Source organism: Chiloscyllium punctatum, chromosome 25, assembly GCF_047496795.1.
Source record: "Chiloscyllium punctatum isolate Juve2018m chromosome 25, sChiPun1.3, whole genome shotgun sequence".
Taxonomy (NCBI): domain Eukaryota; kingdom Metazoa; phylum Chordata; class Chondrichthyes; order Orectolobiformes; family Hemiscylliidae; genus Chiloscyllium; species Chiloscyllium punctatum.
In genome coordinates, this window is record NC_092763.1 from 39,581,326 (window position 1) to 39,595,880 (window position 14,555).

At 41.1% G+C, this 14,555-nt stretch overlaps 1 protein-coding gene across 1 annotated transcript; it reads right to left on the reverse strand.

Moving 5' to 3' along the window:
• Positions 1-1,791: 1,791 nt before the first annotated feature.
• Positions 1,792-8,241, reverse strand: LOC140495871 (methionine--tRNA ligase, mitochondrial-like). The gene is made up of 3 exons (XM_072595082.1): positions 7,830-8,241; positions 4,217-4,551; positions 1,792-3,707 (listed from the first exon to the last, which is right to left on the reverse strand). The coding sequence occupies exons 1-3, from the start codon at positions 8,143-8,145 to the stop codon at positions 2,523-2,525; spliced, it is 1,836 nt and encodes a 611-aa protein (XP_072451183.1). The 5' UTR covers positions 8,146-8,241; the 3' UTR covers positions 1,792-2,522.
• Positions 8,242-14,555: the final 6,314 nt, after the last annotated feature.

A 14,555-nucleotide genomic window follows, 5' to 3' on the forward strand; every position in this document is an offset into this window, starting at 1 on the left:
AATGATGAAAATATGCAAGAGGGATGGCTGTATTTAGAAAAAAAAAGTGTACGGGATAGTGAGAGGATACCTTGGAGTTATTGAGGACAATTAATTTGGGTAGAACTGAGCAATAACAGATCTCTAAACTGCAGACAGTTCTCCTATAACACAATAGTTGCATTCCTGTGCTATGTCATGTCGTGTTATAGAAAATTGTACAATAGAAGTAATGAGGCCTGTGGGAAATACTGAGTTAGGGACTCCAGTTTAATGAGCCTGCCCATTTCTGGTCTGTTACAGAAATACAAAGTTGTTATAAGCAAAATTTCCCGATGTATTGTTATATTTCCAGCTTTCCGGATTCTGGATAAACTCCACTCCACTAGGAGCTGGAAATATAACAATACATCAGGAAATTTTGCTTATATTTCCAGCTCCTAGTGGAGTGGAGTTTATCCAGAATCCGGCTCTCTGCCATTAAACTTTGTGAAACATTCGTAAGTTTTTTTTGGCATGAGTAAAATCTTCTTTTTGAAGGGATGGCTAAAGGGGTGGGATTCTCTGAACGGCTGGAGGTTTGGGTCTCTGGTTTCAGAGAGAATGAAGGACTGAGACCCTCAGTTTCACCCCTCTTTCAAATTGAGACTGGGTGAGCTTGGATGAGGCATAACGTGGTGATGGGTGGGGGCGCAATGGTCTGCCCATAGTATCATACCACCCCTCTCCAAATACATACACTCTCTTGTAATGTCACTGCGTCTTGAAGCTTCAGATAGCCAGCAATTAAGCCTCTGCTTAACAAAAGGCCCTACTTACTCTCCAACAATCGCTGGACATCACTGCATTTGCACCTTCTTTCGCTCCTCATCTCTCTCTCTCTCTCCTCACTCCTTGGCAACCCACTAATTCCATGCATGATTCATGTAAGCATTCCAGCAAAGTATTCCAATGGACACTTCCCCGATCTTAGTTGTAGTTAGAAGCAAAAAAAAATACACACACACACGCGCACGCGACAACCTGTTGCACTAGATCAGACATACAGAGTAAGGTGAGGCTAATACTATTGATTAGTCATAGACATCCAATTGATTAGAAGGGACAATAGTAAAGTGGATATATTGCTGCCTGAATGGCAGGTAATAGACAGCCATGGATTTTTTGTTGTATGGGTGGTAAGTATAGAGGGAGGCTCCTCACCCATGGGATCAGTACAGGGATGGCACAGTAATTAGCACTGCTGCCTCACAGCACCAGGGACCCAGGTTCGATTCCAGCCTCGGGCGACTGTCTGTGTGGAGTATGCACATTCTCCCTGTGTCTGTGTGGGTTTCCTCCCACAGTCCAAAGATGTGCAGGTCAGGTGAATTGGCCATGTTAAATTGCCCATAGTGATAGATACATTAGGTGGGAGTAGGTGAATGGGTCTGGGTGGGTTACTCTCCAGAGAGTCGGTGTGGACTTGTTGGGCCGAAGGGCCTGTTTCCATACTGTAGGGAATCTAATCCTCAAATTAGTGCTCACCCACAGGATACAATTTCAAAATTTGCAATTAACAAAACACTTGGCAGTATAATGATCTCAGTAATAAAAGTAGACCAATTGGTTAGAAGGCAGACATGGCAGAAAGGTTTAATACAGAGGCAGATTTTGTCAGCAAGGATAAGATACAAGAGCTACAGGAGCAAAGGAACCTGGGAATGTATGAAAAAAAATGCCAAAGGTGGCAGGTTGAGAAAGCGATTAATAAGGTAATGAAAATCCTGGGTTTTGAGTGGAGGCACAGATGTAAAATCAAGTTTTAATAAACTTCTATAAAACACAGATTTGGCTTCAAGTGAAGTAATTTTGTTCAATTCTGGACACTACACTCTAGGAAGAACAAAATGGCATCACAGAAAGTGCAGTAAAGATTAATGAAAATTATTCCAGGATAAGGAATTTCAATAATGCGGTTAGAGTGGAGAAGCTATCCTCAAAGTTGTGGTGAGATCTGATGGAGGTGTCCAAAATCATAAGTTGTCTGGATAAAGTAAGCAGGGAGAAAATGCTGTCATCAGAAGAAGCACAAGAACAAGAGCACACCAATGTAAAGTGAACAGCATAAGTTCTATAGGCAACACAAGGAAAAATCCTTCTAAGCCACAATATAGTGAGCATTTAAAGTCTGGAATGTATAGCCTGAAAGTATAGTGGAGGCAAATTCTACCCTGGCTTTCTAAATGGCAATTATTTGAAGAGAAAAAGGTCTGCAGTGCTATAAGTAAAAGGCAGGAAAGTGAGACTAACCAAATTGCTCTTGTAGAGTGCTGATGTGGGCACCATAAGCCAAAATGGCTGCCTTCTAGGCTGTAAAGATTCGATAAAAAGCGAGTTATTTTATAAATCTATAAAAATTGAAAAACACATTTGTCATTGAGTGCAAAAGTATTTTATATCAACATTATTATAATATTGAAAGCACTGTCACTGCCAACAAATCTGCAATATGTTGAGGACATCAGAAACATGTGGTTGAAATTTAGTAGTTCAAATTCAATTTAGAATTTCATTTTACAATTGCCTTGATTTTTGTTTTGTGCTTTATTAATCCTTTCTAACCTATTGAACAAAAGTCCTGGATCAGGCCCCAGTTTTCTTCCTTCAAAAAGACATACATTATTATGATATTTGGCCAAGAAGTTCAATTGTCTCCAACTTCGTTCCTGTAGTCCAACAGCCAACCGCGAAAGCAATCTGTCAGCAATTGTTGGGATCACTGGCTGTAAAAGGGTTCCATAAATGCGTAAGCACTCCAAAGTCACATGAAGTATTGTATCCAACCAGCAACAATCTTCAATGCTTTTTCGGTCAAGTTTCCAGGGAGCATGCCGTTGGAAAAAGCCATTGGTTAACCGAATGCGAAAACTGATAGCTTCCAGAGCTTTATAAATTTGAAACTTTTCAAAGTAATGCTCAACTTCTAAAGGAAGTTGCTCAACCAACTGGATCATTTTGTAATCCTCAGTTGTTGCTCTACTTGAATGACCCATGCAGGGTATTTTAGGAAAACACTGGTTTGAAAAATATGAGTAGATTTGGTCAGGATTCATGCGTGTGCCTGTACACCGGTTAAGGAGGCCTCCCAATGCATCTGCAAGCTCTGCATTTAGAACTTTAAGCACTTTATCATCATAATAGTCACAGTCTGTTTCTGGCACACCTTGCCGTAGCAAAAAATATCTGAGGCCATCAGCAGTGTACACAGAAAATTGTTGCAGGGGATCAATAACATTTCCAAGGCTTTTGGACATCTTCTGGCCATTGACTGTCCAATGTGAATGTACACAGATTTGCTTTGGTAATTGCAGACCAGCTGCCATCAGGAAAGCAGGCCAATATACAGTATGGAATTTAAGAATATCTTTTCCAACAATGTGATTTACTCTAGGCCACAAATGATTGTGATCCTTTGGGTAACCTGCTACAGTAAGGTAATTAACTAAGGCATCGAGCCATACATAAATTGTTTGTGTTGAATCTCCAGGAACTGGGATACCCCACTTCAAACGATTCCTCTGTCGTGACACTGATAAATCTGGAATTTCTTCCTGAAGCCAATGAACAACAATGTGATGGAACTTTTCAGGATATATCGCATGTGGATTCTCCTTTAACCACTCTAACAGCATAGGCCTGAACTTAGACAGCCTGAACACGTAATTGTTTTCTTTAGTCCATTCTACCTGTAGATCAGAAACACAGTTTAGAACAAATTTATTTCAAAAAATAAAAGCAGCTTCAATTTTCCCAAGGTAATAATTGCACGCTTTTGATTAGATAGAGTAAATGCTCCTTGTGGACAGACTAAGTTTTATTTATATAAATGTAAAAAGTCACTTCTATTAAACGTGCCTAGCACACAGCTCACAAAGATCACAAATGATGCAGCAGCATGATCTTTCAAGATTAGACAAGGACACATTTCAAAACAATGCAGAGGAAGGTTTATTCATCAGCAACCTCATTTATGGCAATTAAAGCATTACAGAAGTAAATAAAATTAAATTTTAAAAAAGACTAAAAATGCTGATTCTGCACACAGCAACATACTGAATAGCCAAATATGTTGTTCCTTTCCATTAACATCTACCCCAATGTGCAGATCTCAAATAATGCTCCTAACAGAGTACTGATTATATCTGAACATTGATCATAATACTGAACATTCTAACAATATCATATATAGGTTTACCTTATGTCCACTTTCCAAAGACACTTTAATAATATTCCCATCGGAGTCTTTTCTTTCCACAACTTGCGAATCAGACAGGAATGTCTCATCTGGAACAGAATACCATCCCTCATATGTCCCTTGGTAGAGGTACCCTTTCTCACGCAAGACACACCAAAAATGTTGGACAGCATTTTTGTGACGCTCTTCTGTGGTTCGAATGTAATCTGTGTATGAAACTAGGGATTGTTGGAATAACATCCTGAAATCTTTGGACACTCTGGAACAAAATTTCAATGGGTCTTCAGCTGTAGCATCTGCAGCTTGTTGAATCTTCAGGCCATGCTCATCTGTCCCTGAAATAATTTGCAAAGTGATGTTACACAAGACTACCTAGTACTGTAGGTAATACAGTAGTACTACTTAGTAGTGTAGTGTAGCTATCAACATCAGAATACACATCTGCCCAGAGTTTGCCCTCAGTGATAAAATAATTGGTTTAGCTGGTCACTTTCTTCACAACTTCCAGCAGACTTTTTGCAGGCTTTTCAGCAGCATTTCCAATTTGCCAGACCTTTGTTTCAGTGCAGCACCCTCGACAGAGGATCAGTAATGGAGCAAGCAAAAGGGACACCCAATGAGATCAAAGCATCTTCACTAAAACAATGCCCAAAACCAACAAAATAGATAAAATAAATTACATTTAAGTCCTGTAAAATGGAAAGAAAACAAATAGTTTGGAAATATAGATGCGATCAAGGGAGAGATAAGAGCTATCGGAAAAAGTAAACGTGGGATAGAGGAACAGTTGGATCTGAGAGGACTAATAACATCAATCACTAAAAGCTACAACACATATTGGCAAGGTCACAAGCAAATCAAGCATGAGGTTTTGCTTCAAGAGGACAGAGCTGAAAAGTATGGAAGTTATGCTAAACCTCCATCAAATCCCGTTAGACCACATCTAAAAAGGGTATTGCATGCAGTTCTGGTCCCCATACTGTACAGAGGATTTGGTGACATTGGTGAGGGTGCAGAGAATATTTACCAGGGTGATACCAGTAATGCATGGAAATACATATCTGGAAAGTATTAACAAGCTTGGTCTCTTTTCTCATGCGATAAGAGGTTAAGGGTAGGCCTGGTAGTGGTAATTTTAAAAAGAGAAAGGTTTTGATGCAACAGATGGAAAGAAAGCATCTGCTTTTGGGAGGGATCACCAATATAAGATTGGCAGCAAGAAATCAAAAAGAATTCAGGAAAAAACATACTTCACCCAAAGAATGGTAACATTGTGGACCACACTGCCACTGAGTGAGAGACTAGTTTACATTCAAAGAGAAACTAGACAACAATAAGAAAAAGAGAAAGGAATACCTGGGTACAATAGTAGGCTCAGTTGAGAAATGATGGGAGGTAGTTTGAGCACAGCATAAATACCAACACAGCTGCTTTTCTCCACTGTCTTTTTTAATCCTTTGCCAGTTAATGAGATTCCACATGTAAAATTAATTCTTTAGGCCCAGTTCAATAATTTTTATTAATTACATCAAGAACTTTTTCCTGATGCCAACGTTTACAATGGTCTTCAGTGCAGAGCCAGCTGAAGTGATTTCAGCATTGAGTTCACTGAAATGTACATCCTGAGGGGAATAGGGTATTGCTGACAGCAAATTAGAGTCATAGAGATGTACACCACAGAAAAAGACCCTTTGGTCCAACTCGTTCATGCCCATCAGATATCCTAACCCAATCTAGTCCCACCTGCCAGCACCCGACCCATATACCTCCAAACTCCGACTATTCGTATACCCATTCAGACGCTTTTTAAAATGTTGCAATTGTACCACTTCCTCTGGCAGTTCATTCCATATACGTAACACCCTGTGCGTGAAAATGTTGACCCTTAGATCTCTCTTATATCTTTCCCCTCTCACCATAAACCTTTGCCCTCTAGTTCTGGACTCCCACACCCCAAGGAAAAGACTTGGTCTATTTATCCTATCCATGCCCCTCAATTCTGTAAAGCTTTACAAGGTCACCCCTCAGCCTGACACTCCAGGGAAAACAGCCCCAGCCTATTCAACCTCTCCCTATAGCTCAAATCCTCCAACCCTGGCAACATCCTTGTAAACCTTCTCTGAACCCTTTCAAGTTTCACAACATCTTTCCGATAGAAAGGAGACCAGAATTGCACGCAACATTCCAACAGTTGCCTAACCAATGTCTTGTGCAGCTGCAACACGACCTCCCAACTCCTGTACTCAATACTCTGACCAATAAAGGAAAGCATTCTTCACTTTCAAGGAGCTATGAACCTGCACTCCAAGGTCTCTTTGCTCAGCAACACTCCCAAGAACCTTATCATTAAGTCATTTTAAGATTTGATTTCTCAAAATGCAGCACCTCACATTTATTTAAATTAAACCCCATCTACCACTTCTCCGTTCATTGACCCACCTGTTGTAATCTGAGATAACTTTCTTTGTTGTCCACTACACTTCCAATTTTGGCATCATCTGCAAACTTACTAACTATGCCTCTTATGCTCACACCCAAATAATTTATATAAATGATGAAAAGTAGTGGATCCAGCACCGATCTTTGTGGCACTCCACTGGTCACAGGCCTCCAGTCTGAAAAACAACCCTCCACTACCACTCTCTGTCTTCTACCTTTGAGCCAGTTCTGTACCCAAATGGCTAGTTCTCCCTGTATTCCATGAGATCTAACCTTTACATTCATTTGACAACACCCTCCAAACCAATGGCATCTAACATCTAATACAAGAGCAGCGGACACATGTAAATATCACTACCTGCTAATTCAGTTCCAAGCCATACACCACTGTGACTTGGAACTATATCACCATCCCTTAGCCACCACTGGATTCAAATTCTGCAACTCACTGCCTACATATGGACTGCAGCAAATTAAATCAACAGCTCACCATACCTTCTCAAGGTTAATTATGAATGGGCAACAAATGCTAGCCTAAGCAGCAAATACTTACACCCTACGAATGAATTTTTAATATCTGAATTGGTATTTTAAAGCACGATTAAATATGCAGCCATCATATGGGCTCAGCACTGTTTCTAGGCATACTCAATCAAGAGAGTTCATCATACAGTGCAATTTTGTGAAGTATCTTTTGGTTTAAAATACTTCCTAGTACCTGAATCTTCACACGCACAAGCATATATCTGACACAGCAGCACATTAGGAAATTATCGTAATAGAACAAGACTCAATGTGAACCTGACTGCAAAAAGTAGCAGATGTCATCGGCTGCCGAATGCCATTCTCTCTGCAACTAAATCATGTGGGAATATCAGAAGAAAACGCGATCGATCCTCGTTAAGATTTTTCAGCACTGCAAGGGAAACCTCCCATTTGTTCAAATCATTGGGTAACACAGAAAAAAGTTACGTTTTGGTGTCAACCCCGCAATAAGCTCAGTGACATTTCACACACAAACTTAATTGCTGCAAAACTTACGGGAAACTTTCACTCAATATAAGCGCAACCCGCTAAATCCACTGAATATAAAATTGTGCCCGCTCCCACCGTTCAATAACCTGGATGTTTGAGGCGCAGTGCCCTGGCTTAACCGGCTGCTGCTTCCCCGTACCTGTTGTAAACTTGACTTCATGCCCGCGTAAAACCTTGGAGCGGTACAAGGCGTCCGCCAGCACCGCCGAGTACAGGTGCCCGATGTGGGGACTCGCATTCACATAGAAGATGGGCGTGGTGATGAGGGAGGGGCCGCCACAGGCCGCACAGCCTGAACAACGGCTGCAGGGAACACGGGCAGGCCGAGGAGGAAGAGCAGGACGCTCCGGGCATGCCAGGTGGCCAAGGACCCTCGTGTTGCCATGGGGCGACCAGGGCCGCCATAAGCCGGGAGGCGACGGGAACACGAGCTGCCGGGATACAAAGCCCCTCATCCCGGGAGACGGCCGGGGGGGTTAAGGCCACCTACTGTCTAACACGCATGCGTACTAACCGGGCATTAACACGCATGCCCATCAGCCGAGCCGTTCTCTTTTGCGCATGCCCATTCGTAACCAATCCACACATAGGTCTTGGCAGCCAATCAGAATTCAAATCTCGACAACATGAGGACCTATAGATGTTGTAAATCTGAAAGGTGTTGGTAAGACTCCACTTGGGCACAGTTTAAATCCCCTTATTTGAGGAGAGATATAGTGGTATTGGAGGTAGTTCAGAGACGATTCACGATTTGGACCTGCTGGTATTGGACAGGGGTGTAGAAAGTTAAAAATCTCACAACACCAGGTTATAGTCTTAATTGGAAGCACTAGCTTTCAGAGCGACACCCCTTCACAATCACCTAATGAAGGAGAGGGCACTCTGAATGGTAGTGTGCTTCCAATTAAACATGTTGGACTATAACCTGGTGTTGTGAGATTTTTAACAGAGAAGATTCACGAGATTGAATCCGGAGATGAGGGGTTTGTTGTATGAAGACAGATTGAACAGTTTAGGCTTATGCCCCCCCGGAATTTAGAAGAATGAGGGAATTTCAAATTGAGGTATTCAAGATGATAAAAGGTGTGGATGAAATAGACGTGGGTGGATGCTTCCTCTTGAGTGACATACTTGGACCATAAATCATAGTCTGAGGAGAGGGGGTAGCAAATTTAAAAGAGCATTGAGGAGAAAGTGCTTGTGAATCTGTGGAATTCACTACCCCAAAGTGTGATGGATGTGAGGGCAGTGAGTAAAGTTAAGGAGGAGTTAGGCAGATTTTTAATTAGTAATGGGTTGAAGGGATGTGGACAGAAGGCAGAAAAATGGATTTGAGGAGCATATCAACCATGATTGAATAGTGGAGCAGACTCAAACAGCCAAATGGCCTAATTCTGCTCCTATAATTTAAGTAGTTATGAAACCAAAACAGAAATTCCTGGAGAAACCTATCACCAGCAGGTATGGTAGCATCCGTAAGGAAAAAGCAGTGTTAATGTTTCAGGTCTGGATATGAAGAATCACTGAACTCGAAACATTAACTCTGTTTTCTCTCTACAGATCCTGCCAGACCTGCTGAGTTTCTCCAGCAATTTGTGTTTTAGAATTTAAATCACATTTGACTTCCAGATACTGCTTGAGCCCATTCTCCACGAACAGTGCTGAAGCACAGGGATAGACCACACTCTGCCATTCTCCCTAAATCCTGCAGCACTAAAAGGTACCAGCTCTTCCCAATAAGCAGACATTTCCCCCAAACTCCTGAAGCAAAGTGAGATATTAGATCTTGATACTGGACTTCAGGGGTTATGTTACGAGGAAAGATTATACAAATTAGGCCTTTATTGTTTAGAATTTAGAAGGCTAAAGAGTGAGCTGATTTGAAGCCTTCAAGATATTTATAGGAAAAGTCAGTGTAAAGTTAAACATTTTCTACTGTTGAAGATTTGACAACTGGGGTACCTTATCTAAAAATTAGGGCCAGACCATTTCAGAAAAGATGTTAGCAAGCACTTCTACAAAGAGGAGTGGACATTTGGAACATTCTTCCACAAATGGCAGTTGACGCTAGATCCATTGATAATGTTACATCTGAGAGAGATAAATTTTTGTTACAGCAAAGATATTATGGGATATGGGTCAACAGCAGATTTATGGAGGTAGACCACAGATCAGCCATGATCTCATCGAATAATGAAACAGGATCAAGGGGCTGACTGGCCAGTCCTGTTCCTATGTTCATACATGGTGTAAATGCCTGGAAAGTTTCAAGTTATGATCAGCTGATTTGCACTGCCTATGCAAATGTTTCTCCAAACATATCATTAGGGACTTGGCCCAGATTTGAAGGAATTATCTAGGTACTTATCATGGAAGTTCACCAGTTTAAGCTATCATGTAAATTCAGTTAAAAATCACATAACACCAGGTTATATTCCATCAGGTTTATTTGGAAGTACAAGCATTCAGAGCACGCTCCAAAAGCTTGTACTTCCAAATAAACCTGATGGAATATAACCTGGTGTTATGTGATTTTTAACTTTCTCCACCCTAGTCCAACACTGGCATCTCCACATCATGCTGTAACTCCGATTAGGAGAAAGTGAGAACTGCAGATACTGGGCATCAGTGTTGAAATGTAATTGAACTGAGCATCACAATGGGGGTTACCCGCCCATCCCCACAATCAACTCAACAATTCAACTCACGTCTAGCCCCCATGCTCTCAAACTGACTAGACACTCATTGAAAAACCTCAATCTTTAAAAATGGCAGCTACTGTTGTAAACAAGGCATATCTTCCTTTCATCTGTCTTCTTTGACGCTTGATAATCTTGCCTTGGAGCCTGCATTAATCCATTTTAAAGATTTAGATGGAGAGGAATTTGTTAAGTATGTACAAGACAATTTTCTGATTCAGTATGTGGATGTACCTACTACAGAAGGTGCAAAACTTGACCTACTCTTGGGAAATAAGGCAGGGCAGGTGACGGAGGTGTCAGTGGGGGAGCACTTTGGGGCCAGCGACCAGAATTCTATTAGTTTTAAAATAGTGATGGAAAAGGATAGACCAGATCTAAAAGTTGAAGTTCTAAATTGGAGAAAGGCCAGTTTTGACAATATTAGACACGAACTTTCAAAAGCCAATAGGAGGCAGATGTTCGCAGGTAAAGGGACGGCTGGAAAGTGGGAAACCTTCAGAAATGAGATAACACAGAATCCAGAGAAGGTATATTCCTGTCAGGGTGAAATGGAAGGCTGGTAGGTATAGGGGATGCTGGATGACTAAAAAAATTGAGGGTTTAAGAAAAAGAAGGAAGCGTATGTCAAATATAAACAGGATAGATTGAGTGGATCCTGAGAAGAGTTTAAAGAAAGTAGGAGTATACTTAAAAGGGAAATCAGGAGGGCAAAACAGGGACATGATAGCTTTGGCAAATAGAATTACAGAGAATCCAAAGGGGTTTTAACAAATATATTAAGGACAAAAGGGTAACTCGGGAGAGAATAGGACCCCTCAAAGATCAGCAAGGCAGCCTTTGTGTGGAGCCACAAAAGAAAAAATGAGGGAGATACTAAATGAATACTTTGCATCAGTATTTACTGTGGAAAGGATATGGAAGATATAGACTGTAGGGAAATAGATGGTGACATCTTGCAAAATATCCAGATGACAGAGGAGGAAGTGCTGGATGTCTTGAAATGGTTAAAGGTGGATAAATCTCCAGGACCTGATCAGGTGTACTTGAGAACTCTGTGGGAAGCTAGAGAAATGATTGCTTGGCCTCTTGCGAAGATATTTGTATCATTGATAGTCACAGGTGAGGTGCCGAAAGACTGGAGGTTGGCAAATGTGGTGCCACTGTTTAAGAAGGGCGGTAAAGACAAGCCAGGGAACTATAGACCAGTGAGCCTGACCTCAGTGGTGGGCAGGTTGTTGGAGGGATCCTGAGGGACAGGATGTACATGTATTTGGAAAGGCAAGGACTGATTTGGGATAGTCAATATGGCTTTGCACATGGGAAATCATGTCTCACAAACTTGATTGAGTTTTTTGAAGTAGTAACAAAGAGGATTGATGAGGGCAGAGCAGTAGATGTGATCTATATGGACTTCAGTAAGGCATTCAACAAGGTTCCCCACGGGAGACTGATTAGCAAGGTTAGATCTAACGGAATACAGGGAGAACTAGCCATTTGGATGCAGAACTGGCTGAAAGGTAGAAGACAGAGGGTGGTGGTGGAGGGTTGTTTTTCAGACTGGAGGCCTGTGACCAGTGGAATGCCACAAGGATCGGTGCTGGGTCCTCTACTTTTTGTCACTTACATAGATGATTTGGATGCAAGCATAAAAGAGGTAGTTAGTAAGTTTGCAGATGACACCAAAATTGGAGGTGTAGTGGACAGTGAAGAGGGTTACCTCAGATTACAACAGGATCTTGACCAGATGGGCCAATGGGCTGAGAAGTGGCAGATGGAGTTTAATTCAGATAAATGCAAGGTGCTGCATTTTGGGAAAGCAAATCTTAGCAGGAATTATACACTTAATGGTAAGGTCCTAGGGAGTATTGCTGAAGAAACCTTGGAGTGCAGGTTCATAGCTCCTTGAAAGAGTCACGGGTAAATAGAATAGTGAAGGCGGCGTTTGGAATGCTTTCCTTTATTGTCCAGACTATCGAGTACAGGAGTTGGGAGGTCATGTTGCGGCTGTACAGGACATTGGTTAGGCCACTGTTGGAATATTGCGTGCAATCCTGGTCTCCTTCCTATTGGAAAGATGTTGTGAAACTTAAAGGGGTTCAGAAAAGGTTTAACAAGGATGTTGCTAGGGTTGGAGGATCTGAGCTACAGGGAGAGGCTGAACAGGCTGGGACTGTTTTCCCTGGAGCGTCGGATGCTGAGGGGTGACCTCTGAGGTTTACAAAATTATGAGGGGTATGGATAGGATAAAAAGGCAAAGTCTTTTCCCTGGGGTCAGGGAGTCCAGAACTAGAGGACATTGGTTTAGGGAGAGAGGGGATAGATATAGATATAGATATAGATATATATAAAAAAAAAGACCTAAGGGCAACTTTTTCATGCAAAGGATGGTAGGTGTATGGAATGAGCTGCCAGAGGATGTGGTGGAGGCTGGTACAATTGCAACATTTAAGAGGCATTTGGATGGGTATATGAATAGGAAGGGTTTGGAGGGATATGGGCCAGATGCTGGCAGGTGAGACTAGATTGGGTTGGGATATCTGGACGGCATGAACGGGTTGGACCGAAAGGTCTGTTTCCAGGCTGTACATCTCTACTACTCTTAAGTTTTGGCTAAAAGTACAAGTATAGTCAGAGCACAAAAAATTGCATCAAATGGAAAATATGGATCATAATATTTTTTCCATATTCAACATTTGTTGTTTAACAGATCCCATGGATTGGCAAGACTGGACTTTTTTTCCCCATGCTTCTGTAAGAAATTGGCTGACTTCTGTTCCTTTCAGCTCCTTAAGCTTGCACCACCATTCAATAGGAGCATGGCTGAATCAGTATTCTTCCCATCCACATTCCTGACCTTTCCCCATATCAGTCAAAATCACATGCTCAAGAATCTCAGCTTTCATTTATACACTAGGACTTAACTCAAACCAGAGAGGAAATTCCTCATCTCAGTCTTTAATTCACACCCCTTTATTTGGAAACTATGCCCAATGGTTTTAGAGTCTCCCTGAAAGGGAAATTTCCTCATAGCATTTACCTGTCAAGCCCCTTAAGAATCTAATTTGTTGCAATGAGACCACCTCTCATTCCTCTAAACATCAATGAGGAGAGGCCTAAACTGTTTAGCCTTTGCTTACAAGGCAATCTCTCCATACCAGGGATCATCCTAGAGAACCTTCTCTGAATCATCTCCAAAGTTATATCTTTCCTTAAATAAAGGGGACCAAAACTACTCAGTACTCCTTATATGATCTCACCATCATCTTGTGCAATTACAGTATTACTTTGCTACTGTTATACTCTATTCCCTTGAAAATAAGGATGAACTGTCTATTTGCTTTTCTGATTACCTGCAGCATGGTTTTCTATGTTTAACTTACTGATACTTCTAAGTCTTTGTTTTAAAGCTTATTGCATTTTTGTGGTTCTTTAGTTCCTCCTTCCAAAGTGAACAACTTCATTCTCCTAAACTATACTCCATATACTAACTGTTTGCCCACTCACTTAACCTATCAATTTCTCCATAAACTATTCACTTCCGTTGAAGTCATTAATATATACATCATAAACAGTTGATTTCCAGCACTGATCTCTGCAGAACCTCACTAGTCACAGGTCACCATCTTGAAGAACTCCTGCCAATGAGCCAATTCTCTATCCATGCCAAAATACTGCCTAAAAGACAATGGACTGAGTTATTGACAATCTTAAGATACTTTAGCAAGTGTCCTCAGGTAGTCTAGATACAACACACATCTACCTGTTCCCCTCTAACCACACTAGTTGAGGCTTCATTAAAAAAAAGTCAGTCAACAATTATTTCCCTTTCATGAAGCCATGCTGTCACTACTTGATTATGTTTTTCTAAATGTTCTGTTATCATCTTAATAATTGATTCTAATACTTTCCAACAATTGATAGTTATCCACTTTTTGAACAGAGTTGTCATATTAACAGCTTTCCAATCCATTGGCACTTCAGAATTCAATGATTTTGGAAAATTACTGATGACTACAAAAGGCTAAACTGTACAATTAGAATTGTTTGAGATTATGGAATCAAAACAGAAAAAAGGTACAGTTTGGCCCATCGTTATTGCAGTGGACTTAAGATGCTTAGGGCTAAGGACACAAAAGTAGATCAATACCAAATCATAATTTACA

What these genes read in the sequence shown, in the direction of transcription:
- LOC140495871 (XM_072595082.1), bottom strand. Translation starts at nt 8,145, where the DNA reads ATGAGGGGCTTTGTATCCCGGCAGCTCGTGTTCCCGTCGCCTCCCGGC. An exon ending in TGAAGTCAAGTTTACAACAG is followed by an intron (nt 4,552 to 7,829) that starts GTACGGGGAAGC and finishes AAATTATTTCAG; the next exon opens with GGACAGATGAGCATGGCCTG. An exon ending in CTTTGGAAAGTGGACATAAG is followed by an intron (nt 3,708 to 4,216) that starts GTAAACCTATAT and finishes TCTGATCTACAG; the next exon opens with GTAGAATGGACTAAAGAAAA.